The sequence below is a fragment of the Gorilla gorilla genome, chromosome 8 (assembly GCF_029281585.2).
Source record: "Gorilla gorilla gorilla isolate KB3781 chromosome 8, NHGRI_mGorGor1-v2.1_pri, whole genome shotgun sequence".
In the NCBI taxonomy this organism is placed as follows: Eukaryota; Metazoa; Chordata; class Mammalia; order Primates; family Hominidae; genus Gorilla; species Gorilla gorilla.
Genome location: NC_073232.2, coordinates 99,047,759 through 99,067,175, shown reverse-complemented (window position 1 = coordinate 99,067,175; position 19,417 = coordinate 99,047,759). Strand labels below are relative to the sequence as shown.

Here is a 19,417-nt window from a genome sequence, read left to right as displayed (position 1 = left end):
ATGGTGAAACCCCATCTCTACTAACAATACAAAATTAGCCGGGCGTGGTGTCACATGCCTGTAATCCCAGCTACTCAGGAGGCTGAGGCAGGAGAATTGCTTGAGCCTGGGTGGTGGAGGTTGCAGTAAGCCGAGATCACGCCACTGCACTCCAGCCTTGGAGACAGAGCAAGACTCTGTCTCAAAAAAAAAAAAAAAAAAAAAAAAAAAAAAAGTGAATTGCTAGCATATGAAAATCAGGAAGAGCAACTTTAAGTCTTTGAAAAGAAGATGTGGCAGTGCTGGCCTTCTATTTCTGCACAGTAACAGTCATCGGGGCTGGCCCCCATGTCCCCACACTCACAGAGGTCCTCGGTTCTGCACCTGCTTTACCTGGCAGTCTCTGTCTCTCTCTACCCCTTGAATCCTGCATACTGGGTCTCTGTCTAAGACTGTTTGACAAAAGGGACCCACTGCTAACATATAACATATTTGAAAACCACCAGTCTAGTCTGAACTTTCCTTATACTAAGAGGAAGCTGAAGCCCAGAGAGGTCACATGAATGACCTAAAGCCACACAGAAACTCAGGGGCAGAATCACAATCTAAGTGCCAGCATCTTCTTCCCTTGCCACATACCTGCCTATCTGAGGTTGGGGTAAAGGGGTGGAGATGGCACGAGCAAAGGCCATGTGGTGGGGCTCCTTGAGTCCTGCTGACAGCACTACAAATACTCCTGACCATCCCGTAGACACTACCCAGGACACAGGGGCACAAGATCAGACACAGGCAGTTTGCCTGTAAATCGTCAAGTCCTAGCAAGGCCTGTGGAGGCTGGGTGATAGTTTGTCATTAGTGCTTAGTGACAGGGACAGGGACAGTCCTGGAGAGTCCAATCTAGTGAGCATGCTCTACTTGAAGCTGTTTAAAAATCCTCAGCTAGCCAAGGAAAGGAGCCAGGAGAGGAAGGCACAGGAGAGAGGAAAAGAGACAGGAGAGCAAGAGCAAGAAAGACGACCCCCCAGGGGCTGCTCAGGCAGCGGCACCTGGGGCAACATCCCTGGTGCTCCAGTTGTGGTTTTCAAACTCGCTAGGGTGGCAGAACACCAGGGACTCAAAATCCAAAAAAGAGAGGTAATTTTTTCATTGCTTTCTTACAAGGGGCCCATTGGCGGGGGCACCCATTGGCAGGAGGGCCCTATGCTGTGCGGCGTGTAAGCGAGGTGGCTGCAGGGGGTGCGAAACTGAGAGACTGCGCAGCAGAGGGAGGGAAGGGGGCATCTGAGAGGCTGCAGGAGGGAAGAGGGGGAGCCAGTGAGCCCTGGCATTTTATTGGAAGAAGCTTAATGGCTGCATGATAGAAAACAGGCATGGAAGGATGTTTACATGATCTGGGATGGAAAGGGCTATGTGATGCACCTTCAGCTCCTCTAGGGACTCTTCACTAAGATCAGCTTTGTTCCTAACGCTTGGAAAGATGGGGAGATGCAGAGCTCTTTACCCAGGCGGGCATCAGGGAAATGCAGAGGCTGCACTTGTAAGGGATCAGGGGCATGTCTGAGTTACATGCTGGGCTACATCCTGGATAGTTCCCCCAAGCAGTGGGATCCAGATGCCTCGCAGATACAAGCCCTGCCTTGTCCCCACCCCTATCCCCAATGTGGCTGCTCAATGTGGATCTGACCTTTTGGGTGATCAGGGCCCTGGAATGCCTTTCCAAAGTCAGAAGGAAGCTGTGGCGACGACTCTGAGATTAGAGGCTCAGTTTGTGGGATGGAGGCAATATTTCAGCTACCTCCGATGGAAACTGGGGAGCCACAGCGTCACCTACACCTACTAGAGTAGTTCCCATGTGGAAGTAGGCAGAAGGCTGATGTTCAAGCCAACCTGGACAGTTTCCTAAGGTGCCTGGTCCTTCCAGGGTGGGAAGTTCATAGCTGATGCCTGGGCTGTTCAGGCCTCCCCCACCTCACCTGTAAAGAGGAGTCCCTGGAAATTAGACTCTGTCTTGGGCTAGCCAGCAGGTTGGCACTGGAGCCTCAGATGGAAGCTACGTGCTACCAGACACAGAGATACCATCAGGAGCCAGGACCCGAGAGGAGAAGAGGGCTGTGAGCTGCCCTGGGACTCTGGGGGTGGACCTTGGAGGCAGAGCAGTGATGGAGGTGAAGGGAAAATTTGCAAAGTCTTCTTGACATGTGGATTCACACTTGACCTCGAGGTCCCAGAGCCCCTGCCTGGTGCAGAATGCCTGACACTACTCACTCAACATTCCCGCTAACTTTCTCACCACACAGCACCAGGATGGAGAAAGCACCTTTGCATGGGCATAAGACTGTGTAGGTGTCACCATGCACAGGCTTGGCAAACCCAGGCTCTGCTGGAGTGAGACACTTGGAAGCAGTTTACAGTGAAGCCTTCCTGGGGAAACTCGGCCTTCAAGAGAGACCCTGAGAATCCCCGCTGGGATTTGGGAGGAGAAAGAGAAGGTGGCTGCTCTCAGCCAACAAGATGGGCCAGGAGAGTCTAGGGGTGCAGCTTCGAACTTGGGAGTGGGGACAGATAGAAGTGTGGCTCAGGCCTCTGAGAAGCAAGACCCCTGACCAGCCTGGACCAGGGTGGGACAAGGCATGTTCCCTTCTGCTCAGATAGTGATGTGGGTGAGCCTGGGGCCCCAGTCGTGACCAGTGATCACAGACACTGCTTTAGGCTTCAATCACAGACAGATTAGAACTGCTACACCCACTGCACCCGCCTCTGGGTCCATGGGATTGCTGCTTGGGATTCAGTGACATGGGTGGCTCTGCCCACGAGGACAACTCTCCAGAAATTAAAGTCAGAAGAAGGGAGAGGAGCCCCTCCAGACCTGGGCAGAGGCTGGCTGGGTGCTTCAGAGCCTCCACTGCAGGGCCTGAGACCCCAGAGAGAGGTGCTGTTGGGGTGAGGGAAGTTGCCTGGGACTGAGAGAGGAAGCCAACTGGAGCCACTTCCCAGGCCCTCTTCCCAGATTTCCCTAGGATGAAACCCTGCCGTAGCTGGGGGAGAGGCTCCGAAAGCTGCCTTTTGCTGAGGCTGAACCAAACTTTCATGGGGTTAGGCCGCTGGTGAAAGGACTACTCTCCCACCCTTCAATTACCCTCAAGACCAGGCAGAACAAACTTCAAGAGATGCTCCTTGAAGGAGGGAAGGGGAGGGCCAAGGATGAGGCCTGGGGACCACCTTCAACACTGCCTTTGTGCTCTCCTCACTCAATAACTTTGCAGAGCCTGCAAATATTCCAGGGGAAAGAAAAGACAAAAGTTTACTGCAATGCACTTCCACAGTACTCTTTCCCGTTCTAATGACATCTGGTTAATGAGGCACAAGCTGAGCGTGACTGCCTTGCATATCGGAGGGAAGCAGAACATTAAGGAACCAGAAGGGAGCCAGGAGGGCAGGACTCTGGGTCTCAGGGGAGGGAGAAAAAAGGCCCCCTGCTGGCCTGTTGCTGGAAGGAACCCGGGGGGATTTTGAAGCCGCTTGCTCTGGGGTGTGTGATTTAAAGACTCCTTTATCAAATGTTTGGGAACATCTGCATTGCACACTGAAGCAGCTACATGGGTGGCTTCTAAGAGGAGGGCAAGACAAGCATAGGAGCAGCACGCAGGGGCAGCGGAGCACAGCGGGAGGGGAGAGCTGAGAGCTCTAGCACTTAAAGTAGCTGGAGCTTAACTTTTGAGCTAAATCAAACATCACTTCATCGCGGACTCCCTAGATGCCCTGCAGGCACTGAAGGGTTAAGAACTGTTACTGGGACTGCATGCCATCCTTAGCAGGCCTGGGAGGACCCCACCTTAGGCTTGGATGCCTGGCCAAAAAGTGGGAGCAACTTGAGTTGGCAAAAGTGTTGGTTCAAAAATAAAATCCACAAGTCTAAGTTGGCTCCAGAGTCCTACTCTGCACAGGTCACATGGCCACTGAGTGTTGGGCCTGCTGGTTAGCAAGTACAGAAAGCTTGGCCCAGGATGGGAGGGTGCCTCTGAGCCCCAGCCCCTTGCACAGAGGCTGCCACAGGATGCACTGGCCCAAGGCAGACAGTGCCGGGAAGAACATGCAGATGACATATTTGCTACCGGAAGTGTACATACAATCACAATGAGCCCTACTCCTTACCATGGAAGGCCCTAGCGGGTTCCAGTGAGTTCCAGGATGGCATGTCCCCCCCCATGCCCACCTCATGCTATGAGCACCTGACGGGCCACAGTGGTAGGTTGGTGGCTGTGGCCTCAGACCTGCAACTGATGGGGAAACCATGCTCTAAGACCCCCAGCTTGGCACAAACCCATCCTCATGTCCAGGGCTTGTTCTTTTTTTTTCAGCAACTATTTTGCTTTGAGCAACTTACAGAACTGGTACCTCAATGTGGGTCTGGACAGGTGAGTCCAGGGGTCAGGCGTTCATGTCCAGCACAGCCCCCTGTGTGCCTGTTTCTCAGTGCCCAGCCTTCAGAATCGTAGGGGGACAGGCCCTGAGATGAGTGGGTGGGCAAGGTGGCCAGCCGGGTGTCCTCACAGGGAAAGATGCCCTCATTCTCAACAGCCCAGCAAAGGCCAAAGCAGCCCTGCCCCCTGCCCAGGGATGAAGCTGGGAGAGCCCAGAGCCTTCGTTCTTGTAGCCTGGGCCTGGAGGACAGAGACTCGGGTCCAGGTGCCCACCTCACTGACTCACGATGCTGCCTCAAGCTAGTGTCAGCTGGAGCCCTTTGCAGGCCAGGCTTTCCAAATCCATGAACTTGAGAGGTCCCTTCCATGAGTGATGTGACCTGGGGGCTGCCCGGGGAGGAACGGGGCTAGAGGGCAAGGCCACAGAGCCTGAGTCCAGGCACTTACCTTGACCTTCGCAGAGCTTCTTCATCAGGGTCTTGCACTGTTGGTAGAAAGGAGCTGGTCAGGGGACTCACGGGAGACACAGCAAGGAAAGCTGCTGGGGCTCTGTGGGCACTGAGTCCCCAGGATTCAGCCAGGCCCCACACAATGACTGCCCCCTTGCCTGTCCACTGTGTGCTGGGCAGAGGCCCCAGAAGACATTGGGAAAGAGTCAGGGGGTGGCCTGAGAGGGCCTCATCCCAGCCCTGGGCAATCATCTCACCCGGAAGTTGCACACCAAGCCTGCTGCCCACTGTTGGAGTTGGCATTGGAGCAGAAGGCTGCTGTCACCGGACAGCCTGCCTGAGAGGCCCAGAAGGAGCCCTGCCAGCCACTGACAAACCATCAAGGCTGGCCCACCTTCAAGGGCAGGTAGCAGGACTCCCTGGCTTCTGCAGTGCTGGGCCCAGGCCTCTGGTGGCCCCTCAGCATCTCCCTCCTCTGCACCCACCCTGAGAGCCTGCACTCACTGAATTCTGTCCCCGTCATCTGGGCCAGGATGCGGAAGGAGCGAGACTGCAGGTTGGAGGAACGGCGTGCCCACTCGTCAGCCTCGTCTTCCGGCTTGTTCTGGCTCTTAATCACGGCCTGGTAGACGGGAGAGGTGCTGTCTACGGCAAGGTCCTTAATAGGGAGGCTCCTGTAATGCAGAGAGAGGCCGTGGGCGAGGGCTAGGCTGGAGCCCAGTTCCCACCCTGCTGGGTCCCTGCTCCATGCCCATTGGTGGCCCCTATCGTTCTGTCCCCACCTTGCCTTTATCCATTGCTGTCTGAGAACCTGAGATATGGGCATGACCTGGGTTCTCGGTGCTCAGATTGGTCACAGTGAAGCAGTGACTCCCCTCCCTCATGAGAGACAGGAGGCTCAGATCCCTCAGGTCTGCCCTTCCCCAGTGCTAACTCCAGGCCTAGGCCGGAGACATTTCCACCCCCAGATCCCCTTTACAGAGGGAGGAAACAGAACAGGTCTTCTTTGACCTCCCTGAGCAGGCCGTGAGTTTGGGGCTGGCTGGAGAGAGGCCAATTGGGGGACCCAGAGGATTCCTCAGGATCCATCTCCTGCCCTCCTCACACTTTTGGATCCAAACAAGGAGCTGCCAATGCTGTCACTGCCCTGGAAAAGGACTGGGGGCCCTGGGCTCAGTGTGAGTAGGCTGACTCTGCTGGAAAGTGGTAAGAAACAAGGCAGCAAGGCACAGCCCTGGCATGGCCTGTAGGGACAGGGGATTTCTGGCCTGGGGAAGTTGGGAGTGGGGCTGCATGGAAGCCACTGGTCCTCTGTCCCAGAGAAGCGCAACCCTTTGTGGAGGACCAGGTGACCTTCCCTTAGGCTCCCAGGGTCTGGCACAAAACTCTTGGCTGAACAAACAAATCCTACATCAGAGCCAGAAGGGACCCTAGAGCCCCTCGGGTCCAGTGCCTCCCAGCCTGAATCAGACTGCAGTGCAGGCCATGGTCAAAAGCCTTACAGCCCACTCACCCTGGCCGGGGGACCAGAGGACCAAGCCGCCCAGCCCACCTTCTCGGAGGCCTGGGAGGGCTCAGGTGAAGCCCACAACAGTAACAGACTGCTGGCCCAGCCCTCTCCTCTTACAGATGCTGAAGCTGAGGTCCAGAGAGGCCAGCCAACTAGCTCCAGGTTACAGCAGATAGGGGCCCCATTGGGTGAGAACCTAGGTTTCCTGGCTGCTAGCCCTGTGTCCTTTCCATTAGGCTCCCTGCAGTCATAGGGCTCAGGAAGGCTACTTCTGCCCAGTGGGAGGCCCTGGACCTATGCCTGGAAAGATGCCCTGTCCAGCACTCTTCTGCCTGCCTCTCCCTTTTCCCCAGAGGGCTGGCTGGCTGGGAGAGGAAACTCCCCATTGTCCATGTCTTATATCCTCCCTGCAAGGAGTGTGACAGGGAACTGACCTTGTGTCCCAGGACTGGTCCCTGTGTCTGGCTCAGGGTGGGCTACAAGAGCAGAGGTGGGGAAAGGTGATCGAGGTTGGGTGGAGCTGCCCTGGCTTCGCTGAAGGCCCTGCCCTGGCCCAGAGAGCTATATGTACTGGCAGCCTGTGGTTGGGATCGGTTGGGAAAGACCAGCAGAGGCTTCTAGGGTCCAGCCAGGGAGGAGCCTGCAGCTGCCCAGGGAGCAAAGGAGAGGGTGGGATCTTGCTGTTGCTGGGACAGGCCATTTCTGGCATAGGGAGGAGTCCCAAGTGTTCCTAAGGTCTGGGCGAGATGGGCAACAGGAAGGCACAACCAGGTCTCCCTGGTCCTGGCTCCTGACCCACTGGGAGGGGAGGGAAGGAGGGAGTGTGAACTGTGCAGTGGGTGAGGGAAGGCGTGGATGCAAGGCCCTTGAGCCTCTCTACAGAGCTTTGCAATCCAGAGAGCAGGTGGAAGGTGTTTGCTGCTGTTTCCCTGGAATGTGCCCAGGAGGAGCTCCCCTGTGCCTTTCTCGGCTCCAAGGTTCAGGAAAGCATTTCTGGCTTCATTTCCCACAACCCTGTGCAAAGACCAGGGACTCTTGTTGCTGCTGTGACCAAGACTGGGAGTCAGATGAGGAAACTGCTGTGCCTTTCATGACACCAAGGCTCAGGGAGAATATATGCAGAGAAGATGGAACAGGTCCTGCAGTCCTTGGCCCTTGGCCTGAGTCCACTCTCTGGACCCACTTTCAGCTTGTTCTTCTTGCCACAGAAAACACTCCACAGTCACTGCAACATCAGGTCACCGCTGCATTTGCTTCACTGTGTGCAGCCCCCAGTCTGATTCACCTTTCCCCTCCCATGGGTGGTCATGGCAGGCACTGGCTCCTGCAGATACACTTCCCATGAGGATTCTGGGGAGTGGCCTCCAAGAGGTTACCTTGTCACCTTCTAGCCCTGAATAATGGCCCAGTGTGCATTCTAATGTCCGGGTCTACACTGTTCCAGTGCAGATAGGAAAGGCGGGGGGAGCTACCCCAAAGCACAGCAAGAAGAATACAAGTATGCACCCCCAGCCTGGGCCTGCAGCATGAGTGTCACTACTCTGTGATTTCTGTGACCACAGTGACATTATCTGGACAAACCCCAAGAGACAAGTACTTGCCTGTAAAGGCTGCAAGGGATGTCGTTTGGCTGACAGGTGGGTGTGAGGAGGAGCGTGGACAGAGCGCGTGGGCTGACCACTGGTCCTCAGACACATCCCACCAAACCCACACACCATCCCACAACCAGACAGACGGATGACTGGACAGACACTGCAGGGTCTACTTACGCCAGCGGTGACGCCCTGCCAAGCAGAGGAAAACCCAGCCGTGAGTGCGCGTCCATCATGGGATAGCAGAGGGGCAGCGCACACAAGAGAGCCGGGTTAGGGTCAGAAACGAGTTATGGGAATGGGGTGGGTGAAGGAGGAAGAAAAAGAGAAAAAACACGGTCATTGAGGAAGGAACCACGGAAATTAACAGCAGAAATGGGAGCACGTTATGGCCAAGAGGGTTACTCACTGGCACCACAGCATGGTCAGCTCAGCGTGGCTGCATTAAAAGGAAGAGGAGAAGAGGACCCTTTCCAGGCATACCAGGGGAGGAATAGGGAGGGGATGGGAGGGGACAGGAGGGAGATGGGAAAGGTCCTTCGTGAAGTCTCGATTAATCAACAGTGCATCAATTCCAAAACTGATGGGTGCCCTAGTGGTGAGACCAAATGATAGCAGTCTTCCCAACGTGCAGAAAACAGAAAGTTAGTGAAGAGCATTTCTTTCATTATTCTCCATTGAACTTCCCTTTGGCCATTGCTACTACTTTTAAGAGCACACCAAGGACACACGTGACAAAGAAATGTTAACAGGAAATCCCTGTTAGCTCTTGGGCTTAGGCAGCCTTGTTTTTCTGGGTACGCATGAGCTAATGCTTGTGTTTGTAAACTTGCATGGTCATATTTTCTGCTTTGAATGATGGAATTCAATCAACCTTGCCCAGAATTAGGCGAAGAGCAGCAGCCCTGAGCCTTGGGAGTTTGACTTGAAACTCCAGGACAGGCGACCTCTGCTCCCTGGTGGCCTAGAGGAAGTACTGCATCTCCAAAAGGGCCCCAGGCTCCTCAGTTCCAGCAGAGCCCAGAGAGCCCACACTGTTCCACCCTTGGGGCTGGGGAGCCTGCCCTTTATAACCTGCATGCATATCATGGCCACAAGGGCTGGGGTCTGGAAAGGCCAAGTGCAACTGGGTTCTCTGGGACTTTTTAATCCCTCCATCCCTCTTATTACATCGGTTTTCCTGGCTTTGGAAAAAAAGCATCACTGTCATTTCAAGACTTTTTGCCTTGAATTGCTAGGGGATCCTGACCCAGGGATAAGATGTTGCCCAGACTGATAATCAGCCAACACAGTGGTATTCCCAAGTAGAAAACAGTGAGGAACTATGTGTATGTGTGTCAAAAAGAAACAACAGATAGACAGACAGACACACACACACACACACACACACACACACACACACACACGAGGGTGGGGGGAGGGAGAGACAGAGAAAAAGCAACAAGGAGGAAGACAGAAAGAGACATACAGAGAGAGGGAGACACAGAGACACGCAGAGAGAGGGAGACACGGAGACACACAGAGAGAGGTCTGTCTGCATGAATGTTTGCATTGCTAGCATTTTTCATCCACAAATGATTTTCAGCCAACTCTTTCTTTACCAACCCTCAAATTCCCCAACCATAGCTAATGGGTGAATTCCAGGAACCAAAGATGTCTTAAATGCCACTGCCTTGAGGCCGGGCTTCCTAGGGCAAAGAGAAGGGGATTGCTCCCATCTGTGGGACTTATTGCCAGCAGTAGTGTGGATGGTTGGTCGCAGACCCCTTCCCAAACCAGAAACCCAGCCAGTGTATTTGAATCAATTCTCATCACTGGAAGAACCTGGTAACTTCCCCCTCCTTAAAGGACAGCTTCACTGTGAGAGGCCTGGGGGCCTCCAGAATGGTCCCCTTGTTAAGAGGACTGTAGAAGTCTCTTCTTCCAGCCTCCTCATAGAGCCTGGGAAAATGCAGAGGCTGTGAAAAGCACTTTGAGGAGCCACCATTTTCTGCATTTCTCCACCCTTCTCCTAAAGCTGACCATGGAGAGGGTCTGAAGAGAGGATACCCACGTTCCAGAAGGCCCTGGTGAAGGCTGGCTCCCCTCCAAGGGCCATGCCTCCGGGAGGTCCAACGTGAGGGAAGAAAGCTGGTCCCGATGGTGCCCAATGGCCCAGACCCCTCGGGCTCTGGAGGCACTGAGTGGCGGTGGAGGAGGGAGGCGCTTACCCACTGAAGTCACTGCCTTGGGCTTGGGCCTGCCCAGCGATGGCGTCCATGATGGCATCCTGGGAATACATGCTGATGGGCGTGTTGTACTGCGCATGGATGATGGTGGCCTTGCCGCCCAGCCCCTTCACCTCGATGGGCTTGTGGGTGGACAGGGCCGAGTCCTTCAGGGCACTGGGGTTGAAGCGTTCCTGGTAGTCGGCGCTGGGGGAGGGGTGCGGGAGTACGGGGAGGGGTGCGGGAGTACGGGCAGGGAGAGGGAGGAGAAAAGGGCAACAGGTGGTGGTTACATGGGTGGCCAAGGCAAGGGCTGGGCGCGGTGGGTGTCGAGAGAGATCTCCCAGAGCTGAGGCCCTGAACCCCCATAGGCTACGCAAGTCTCCTGATGGTGGGTGGTCTGGGTCTATAAAAGAAAATCCTTGGTACCCTCCCCCAAAGCCCAGTGCAGCAGAAGGTTTTCTTTTTTCTTTTTTTTCTTTTTTTTTTTTTGATACAGGGTCTCGCTTTGTCGCCCATGGTGGAGTGCAGTGGTGTGATCTCCACTCACTGCAGTCTCAACCTCTTGGGCTCAAGTGATCCTCTCACCTCAGCCTCCTGAGGTAGCTAGGACCACAGGCATATGCCACTATTTTTTTTTTTCTGTAAAGACAGAGTCTCACGATGTTGCCCAGGTTGGTCTTGAACTCCTGACCTCAAGCTGATCCTTCTGCCTTGGCCTCTCAGTGTTGGGATTACAGGCATGAGCCACCACTCCTGGCCATAGAAGGGTTTCCTTGCCCATCTTGGCTTTCCCAGATCCCCTGCAGTGCCTGGCTCAGCCTGAGCTCCCTCCCAGGGTCTGCAGGGGCTGCCAGGCACAGAGAGATCTCCCACTACACACAGCAGGGGAAGTGCGGGCATGGGGCTGGGGGTAGGGGACGGGAGCAGCAGCCCAAGCTGAGTCCAGAACGCCCCAAAGGCGAAAAGCGGCTCCACTGGCACCCGCAGGGATTCTGAGCAAGGTTTCTCCGTGAAGGGGCTCTTCCTGCAGGCCACTCCCTTGGTGGCCCAGGGCTCTGATCTTCCAGACACTTCAGGGAATGTGCTTCTTCCTCAGAGCAGGGCTCCGGCTGCCCAGGCCCCCTCAAGTCCAGTTTGCTGAGTAGCTGGCCATCCTCTACCCACAGGAGGCTCTTCCCTCCAATGGATAGGTGCACTCCCCGGGCAGACAAGATCCAGTGCAGCCTTTCTGAGGGGTCGCCAGGACAGAAAATTCTTCAGGCTCACACAGGCCCAGCAGCAGCACAGCCTGTGTCCCCCTCCCCCTGCGCCCACCACCGTCACCAACCCCAGGCGCATCTTAAGCAGCTGCTGCAGCAGGAAATTGGGAATGAAATTAGAACCATCGGATGGAGCCCCCACTCCCACCCCCAAATGCTCCAGCTTCACACATGCAGGCTCACCCAGGGGTACAAGTGTACCCCACTCATACATATGCACATACATGTACACATGCCAGCAGGCACACTCTATCCACGCCAGACACACGCAGACACATGCTGGGGCTGGCACGCAAGCGCACACACATGCTGTCCTTTGATACTAACTTGGCTGGAGAGTTGACTATCACCTGGGGAGGAAAAGGGCAAAGAAGACAGGGTGGTCAGAGAGAGGCTCCCCCAGGGGCAGTTTGAGTGCCGGGGCCATCATCAGCCTGGTCATTGTGGAGGCAGAACCAGCCCAAACCGCAATGAGTGAGGAGAGCAAGGAGTGAGGAGGGAGAGCTCAGAGCCGGGAATGACAGCTACTGGGACCCTCGGTTTGGTTCAGAGACTGACACAGCAATGTTTCCCTCTTGAGGGGTCCCCAGTGTCCTCTGCTTTGCCAGAAGAAGGGTTTTCTTGTCTATCTTCAGGGGCACTCGTACCGCATACATGAATCCCCCACATACAAACCTGGCTATAGACCCCAGAGAGGAAGCTAGGGGTGGAGACAGGACCAGTTGTGGCTGCTGTGGAAAAGGCTGAGGCCCAGGGGCCTCCCTGCCTGGCAGCAGCTCCGGACTAAGAGTCTGTTTTGTGGGGGTAGCTCTGGAATTCTGTCCTGAGCAGGCATTGCAGTGGTAAGGGGGCAGGGTGTGTGCGGGGTTTCCTATGCCCCCCCAAACCTGACCTCCTCTCCCTCCCAGAAGAGACGCAGGCAGCTCTGGCTGCTCCTCTTGGGGTATAGGGGAGTGGGGTGCACAGTCACCAGGGGCCACTCCTAAAGGCCCCTTGGGCCAGCAATGAGGCAGGATGGAGGAGCGAGGAGGTGCAGGGAGAAGTGTGAGCTCAACAGCCGAGGCAGCCCAGCTCGGACAGCACAGTGAGAGGCCCCTTCCTCTCACTCTGACCTGAGAGTGAGCCTCCCAGAGCATGGTCTCTGTAGGGAAAGCAGTGTCTGTCCCGTGTTTCTTTAAATGCAAATTCCCTGCAGTGGCAGACCCTGTGGCCAGCAGCCCTGTCTGGGGCCTGTGAGGGAGACAGTGTGGAAGGTGGGGGGCTCTGTCCCCAAACGCTGCCACCTTCTTGAATCTGCCCAGTGTGGGCTGTAGCTGGGGGAGCTTGGGACCCGGCCAGCCTGGCCCTGGTCATTTGCAGCCAAACCCTGGGGAGCCAGGCTCAAGTCAGTGGTCCCCGGTCCCAGGGAGCAGCACAGTGGCCCTGGTCTGCCCCAGGCCCGCCACTGCCTCAGAACTGATAAAATTCCCTCTGTCCTCCCAGGCTCAAAATAGCTGCAAGTGGAGCTATATTAGGAAAGGGCCAGCACAGAGCTCCATTCCTTCTCCATTTTTGGCCAGTGCTGACAGCTGCAGGGTCATCTCTTGCCCTGACCAGCCCAGGGCCCCCTGCAGAGGGCAGTGTTGGCCTGGCGGGGTGGGGGCTGCCTCTGCCCTGCCTTGGCAGCCTGCTCCTTCTTTGACATTGATTCCTGCCTCCTGCTCAGCTTCTCCCACCCAGGACCTGGGGCTGGGATGGCTGCAGCAGACACATCTGAGAGGAGCCAGTGCCTGGGTCTTGGGGAAGATGAGCCAAAGATGTAAGACCTGCCCAGGGGCCCTTGCACTGAGTGGCCTGAGGGACACTGCCCTTCAGTGCCAGCCCCAGAAGGGAGGAGAAGAAGGGGGCTGCTGGGATGCCTATGCCTGTCTGCCCTTGCACCACATCTGTTTCTCTCTCCTCCTTCCAAGAGGATACGAGCTGCCAAAGAATTGCACTGCAAGCTGCCCAGAGGAGAGAGTAGCGGAAGGGGCTTCTTTTTGGAGCCAGACAGGACAGAGTTCAAGTTGTGACCCTGCCTCTTCCTAGCACTGTGACTCCGGGAAAATTACCCACCCGTCCCAGCCTGTTTCCTAATTCTAATTCTTGAGATGGTAGTGCCTACCTCACAGGTGGGTTGTGCAGACTGAATGGGTCATGAGTCTAAGGTGCTCAGCATGGGAGAAGTGTGCCATGGATAAGCACAGGGATTAGCCCTTGCTGACCCTGTTGCTGACCCACTTAGCATAGGTGGTGGCCTCAGCCCAGCAGAAGTTGCCCTAGGCCAGCCCAGGTCAGAGGCTCCAGCCCTTCCTGCTGGCATTGCCTGAGACAGCAGCATCAGCTTTTACTTTGGATGAAGCACCCACTGCACATCCTCCCCTAGCCCACCATCCCTTGGAGGAAACGTCAGACTCTGCTGCTCTGAGCACCAAGAAATAATTTACACATTCATCAGGCTCTGGGCAGCCCCTGCACCGACAGCAGAGTACCTTAGGCACTATGGGAAGCAGAGGTGGGCCTGGCTCCTCACTTCCCTGAGCATGCAGCAAGTCCCTGTCTCAATGCAAAGTGGAGTCAGGCAGACCTGCATGCCAGTTCTGTCTGCCACTTACTAGCTTTGTGACCTTGGGAAAATTACTTGCTCTCCCTGAGCGTCTATTTTCCAGCTATAAGATGGGGAAAATCATGCCCACCTCTGGAGTTGCAGAGAGAGTTGTGTTAGAGAGAGCTGCTGAGAGATAAGGCATGTGGACTGTTAGCTGGTCCATAGCCAGAATGCAGGGTCAGTATGGGGAGACATTATCATCATTGCAGGTGGGTCTCCTGGGAGTCCCTGGCCACCAGAGGCTGACCTCTCTGCCTGAGGCCAGTTCCTGGAAAGGACCAGGAAGACCTACCAGCCCAACAAATGCGGGACAAGGAGGTCATCTCTGTTCTACTATTCCCTGAGTTTTCTGGCAAAAGTCCTTTGCTGGGGAACCCTGGGGGCATATATGGCTCTGTCACCTTGGGTAGGGGAAGCAAGCCATGTGGTGCCAGAGATCAGCTTCACTGAGGATTCCAGAAAGAGCTGGGGAGGTGGGGAAGCTGAGGGCCACAGGGAGCAGTGACCTGATGGGGCACAGGTGCCTTCTGCTGCAAGGGCAAAGGCAAGGGCATGGGCTTGGGCCAGACTGACCGGCTTCCTACTGTGACTCTTCTGGGTGGCTCCAGGCAGTGATGATACCAGGTGTCATGCAGTGAGTGGGTGACAGACAAAGCTCAGAGCTTTACAAGTGTTGGGCCCTTTATCCTCCCAATAACCCTGAGACATGGACAGTGTGATTCCTCCATGATTCGGAGGAGGAACCCTGAACCACTAGGCTCTACTGCCTTGACTCAGCCTGCCCTGCCTGGAGAGGGCTATGCCAATTGCACAGGGCGGGAGTAGAAGTTAGGGTGAGAGAACAAGCATGAAGGGCTCAGAGCTAACACAGGCCGAGTGTGGGGACTCCGTTCCCTTGCCTTCCCCCTACAGTGCCCCAGTCCCATGTCCTTTTAACTGCTGTGCTCCCAGAGTCCTGTCAGCTAGACCTTGGGGGTGAGGCTGCTGTTCTCCTGCATAGCCCCTTTCTCCTTGGGGTCCTGCTTCCTCGCCACCCCACCCTGGCCAAGGTCACTCCTGCAAACCCGCTCCCTGCACGCCACTGCCAAAGAGTCTCTCCATATACAATTCAGGGGCTCCCTCCTCCAGGCAGCTTCCCAGACTATTCCTAGTCCCAGATAACTCGCTTTTCCACCTCTCGAACGCTCCCCTGCTCCTGCCTCCGAGCTCCCAGAGGGGTGGGGACCCGTGCATAGCTCTTGAAGGCTGCAGGCTGTGCTGTCCTGTTCTGGAGGGTGGCCTAGTGAAAAAGTGTTGGAAGTCAGAATCTCCTGAATTCAGGACTGGCTCGGCCACATGGTAGCTGGATAAATGGACTGTGACTTAACCTTCTCTGAGCCTCAGTTTCCTCCTCTGCAAAATCCGACATGTCACCCCAGCGTGGTTGGTTGTATAAATCGCTAGCATGCCCGGCTCATGGCAAACGCCACAGGATCGTTGCTGACCTCATGGGCTCGGGGCTGGCTGGATTGGGGCCAGTGCCTCGCTCTGACCACCTGACCAGGTCTCTGCCGAGCACCGAGGACCCAGGTGGCCCAGGCCACCTGTGGAGAGCTGTATGTCCGTTACCTACCCTCCTGGGAGTCCGACACCCGAGGCCTTCCCTCGGAGGCTCATCTGGTACATCAGAGCCATCTCCCTCAGGGTCTCTGCCGAGTACAGGCCAATGGGGTTGTTATATTGCCTCGGCTGGCTCGAGCCCGGCAGGGCTTTTGGGCCGAGTGGGTCCCGGGCCCCCTCTGGGCTGGTCTTGGCCCTCAGGCTGGCCCGCGGAGGGCCAGGGTCAGAGGCCTCGGCGAGTGAGGAGAAGGCGGAGGGCCGGGAGAAGGCAGGGCTAAAGGTGGGCCTGAGCTCCGGGGTGCCTGGGGTGCCTGGGCTGGCCCTCGCCTCAGGGCTGGGGCTGGGTGCCACCAGGCTGCCGTTCGTGTCCAGATCGGGGTCCTGGCACAGGGCAGGCCATGCAGGGGAGAGAGAAGAGAGCGGTTAGAGGCCACACGCATCCCAGCGCTCCTGCGTGGACCTGAAACAGATGTGTTAGTGCGAGCCCCGCAGCCTGAAGCCCAGAGCGCTTGGGCGCAGCACCTGGAGGGGAGGACGCTGGCGGAGGAGCAGGCAGGCACATGGCTCCTGGCCTGGCCTGAGGCTGGCATCCAGCTGGGCAGAGTGCCAAGCCCTGTATGGAAGCCAAGCCAAGCTTCCTGCCCCCAGGGCCTGAGGAAGTGGGCGTAGGGGTCAGGGGATGGCCCGTTCTGTGTCTGTTCCCCCTGCCCCTGAGAGTGGGTACCCAGTGGGCACAGCCCAGCCTCCTGCTCCACTGACCCCACACTGCCAGTGAGATGAAGTTCCTGGGCTGGTTGTGGGCAGGTGGTGGGGAGGTGAGGAGGGAAGCTGAGGAATTGGGTAGCTCACATTTGGGCCCCTCAGTCTACCTCTGCAAGCATCTCCCAAGCAGCCCTCCACCCACTTCCCCAGTCTGTGACCTACCCCACCCCTGTCAGCCTCTTTTTCTCCCCTCTCCCCACTCCCCTGCCCAATCTGCCCCACTGGACAGGTGGGGTCACTATCAGCTCACATAGGGGGAGAAGTTGAGCAGGGAGCCCTCGGGGGTTGAGCTGCTTGGCGGGGCCTTGGGAAGGGCCCAGGCAGTGGTGAGGTCTGGAGCCAGGGCTTGGCCTCCCTTCTCCCCCGTGCCTGCCATTGCCAGCACGTCCTAAGGGCTACAGGGGCATGCACTTGGGAGGGGCAGGTGGGGAAGTGGAAACCAGAGGGAGAGATCTGGATGAGGCTAGCAGGCCCCTCCACACCTGGAGGTCCTCGTCAAGCTGGGCCTCAGCCACAGTCACCCAGCTGTGGCCCCCTTGGCAAATGAAGGTCAGAGCCTGGACGCTCGTCCCCTGCCTGGCCAGGAGGGTGACCCCTCTCCTGGGAACACTGCTGCCCAAGCTGGCTTCCTATCAGCCCAGCCACGAGGCATAGCGGAGGTGGCTTGCACCCAGGCAGGCATTCATTCCCACATCCAGCGTTCAAGAGGGGCTTGAAAGTCCCTCCCAAGGGGCTGCCTCACTTCCCCAGGGTCAGCTGCAGCAGGGGCAGGGATGGGGCAGGGCTGATCCCACGGCCTCATCCCAGTTGGGCCAGCCAAAGACCAGGCAGGCTGGCCAGGGGAGCACTCCAGGAACCAGGGCTGAGTGGACCCCGCCGCCACAATCAGCACCTACCTTCTGGTGAGGGATCACCGGCAGAGGGGTCTGGACTGGAGGTGCTGTCGTGGAGATGGGAATGGGACGCTTTGATCTGTAGAAACCAGAAATGAGACCAGGTGAGGAAGCTGCCCCTGGGGCCAGAAGCTCCTGCCTGGGCAGGGCTGGTGAGGAGAGAGCAAGAGAGAGCCGGAGTCAGCTCTCAGAGATAGCTGAGTCAGAGGGCCTCAGATCCGCTGTCCACCCCATGGGCTGGATCTCCCCAAGAAGGCCCTGGGCCCGACGAGGATGGAGAAGTCATGGCCCCTGGGCATTTTGGTCAGAATCCATGGGCCCCTGCTACGTCACTGAGGGCTGCCTGGGCAAAGTGGAAGTAGGTAAGACCTGCCTTCCAGGACCAACGGCCCATGTACGGGCAGCACCAGGACCACCCTCTCAGCCTTATCTGTAAAGTGAGGCAGTAATGTCTGCCTCTAGGTGCTTGACAGTGACTTGGGCCTGGTCATTCCTCTGGCCCAGGGCTGTCCTTATCTTCCTGCACAGTTTTGTAGCCCAGGGCTGGGCCCACTCAATTGCTATGGGACAATCCCTCTTTTGGCCCCTGCCCCATGCCCACACCCAAGCCTCCGCCCCCTGCTCTGGAGAGCTCCCACCTACTTCTGCAGGGTGAGGCTCAAGTTGTAGCTGGCAGACTTGATCTTGTTCTGGGCTTCCAGGTGGGTCATGGTGTCTGTGTTGACGCCGTCAATGGCCACCACGAGGTCTCCCTGGCTGAGCTGGGACTGGGCTGCCTTGCTGCCTGGTGTGATCTGATTGGATAGCGGAGGTGGGGGGTGAGCATAAGGAAGGTGGTCCTGAGGAAAGGCCAGTCCTTGGGGAAGAGTCACCCGGGAGTATTCAGCAGAAGCCGTCATTTTGTTTTTCATTCGCTACGGCCAGTACCAGCTGCTAACCAAGCCTAGTTCCTCTTTCCGGCACATGACTTTGCCGGAAAGACATTGCTTAGAGCTTTGTGTCTGACTGCAGCCTTGGGACTAGCTCTGGCCAACTGAATGAGGGTGGAAGCAATGTATGCTCCTTCCAGGTACGCCTCTAGCAACCACCCTTGTGATCCTGCACACTGTCTGCTTGTTGACTGACTGAATGCAGGGCATGGAGAGGAGGAGAGATGATTAAGGAGCACTGTATTGGACGTTGCATGAATGAGAAACTTTTGTTGTTCTGAGCCATTAAGGTTCGGAGGCTGTTGGACATGGTGGCTCATGCCTATAATCCCAGCACTTTGGGAGGCTGAGGTAGGAGAATTGCTTGAGGCCAGGAGTTTGAGGCCAGCCCGGGCAACAGAGCCCAGACCCTGTTTCTACAAAAATAAAAATATTTGGCAGGGTGTGGTGGTGCATGGCTGTAGTTCTAGCTACTCAGGAGGCAGGTGAGAGGGTCACTCCAGCCTAGGAGTTTGAGGTTACAATGAGCTATGATCGCTCACCACTGAACTCCAGCGTGGGTGATGGAGGGAGACTCTGTCTCTTAAAAATTTGCAGGCATCTGCTGGGCGTGGTGGCTCCCGCCTGTAATCCCAGCACTTTGGGAGGCCGAGGTGGGTGGATCACAAGGTCAGGAGTTCGAGATCAGCCTGGCCAATGTGGTGAAACCCTGTCTCTACTAAAAATACAAAAATTAGCCATGCCTGGTGGTGGGCGCCTGTAGTCCCAGCTACTTGGGAGGCTGAGGCAGGAGAGTTGCTTGAACCCAGGAGGCGGAGGTTGCCGTGAGCTGAGATTGCACCACTGCACTCCAGCCTGGGTGACAGAGGGAGACTTGGTCTTAAAAAAAAAAAAAAAAGGTGGCCAGGTGTGGTGGCTCATGCCTATAATCCCAGCACTTTGGGAGGCTGAGGCAGGCAGATCACCTGAGGTCAGCCTGGCAAACATGGTGAAACCCCGTCTGTACCAAAATTACAAAAAAATTAGCTGGACATGGTGGCGTGTGCCTGTAGTCCCAGCTACTTGGGAGGCTGACGCAGGAGAATCGCTTGAACTCTTGATTGAAACCAGGAGGTGGAGGTTGCAGTGAGCAAAGATTATGCCACTGCACTCCAGCTTGGGTGACAGAGCGAGACTCTGTCTAAAAAC

At 56.5% G+C, this 19,417-nt stretch overlaps 1 protein-coding gene across 7 annotated transcripts in view; it reads right to left on the bottom strand.

Moving 5' to 3' along the window:
* LDB3 (LIM domain binding 3) overlaps positions 1-19,417 on the bottom strand; it is a 67,679-nt gene that overhangs the window by 38,587 nt on the left and 9,675 nt on the right. For 3 of the 7 annotated variants that reach the window (XM_031015183.3, XM_055353204.2, XM_055353206.2), the window contains exons 3-8: positions 17,943-18,094; positions 17,304-17,379; positions 11,748-11,770; positions 10,162-10,365; positions 5,354-5,523; positions 4,848-4,884 (exon numbers count right to left, since the gene is read on the bottom strand). In XM_031015183.3, the coding sequence (XP_030871043.2) occupies positions 4,848-4,884; positions 5,354-5,523; positions 10,162-10,365; positions 11,748-11,770; positions 17,304-17,379; positions 17,943-18,094 (662 nt within the window). Of the gene's footprint in view, positions 1-4,847; positions 4,885-5,353; positions 5,524-8,128; positions 8,144-10,161; positions 10,366-11,747; positions 11,771-15,658; positions 16,027-17,303; positions 17,380-17,942; positions 18,095-19,417 lie in introns of all 7 variants that reach the window. The other 4 variants (XM_055353202.2, XM_055353203.2, XM_055353205.2 and 1 more) reach the window with 2 other exon arrangements.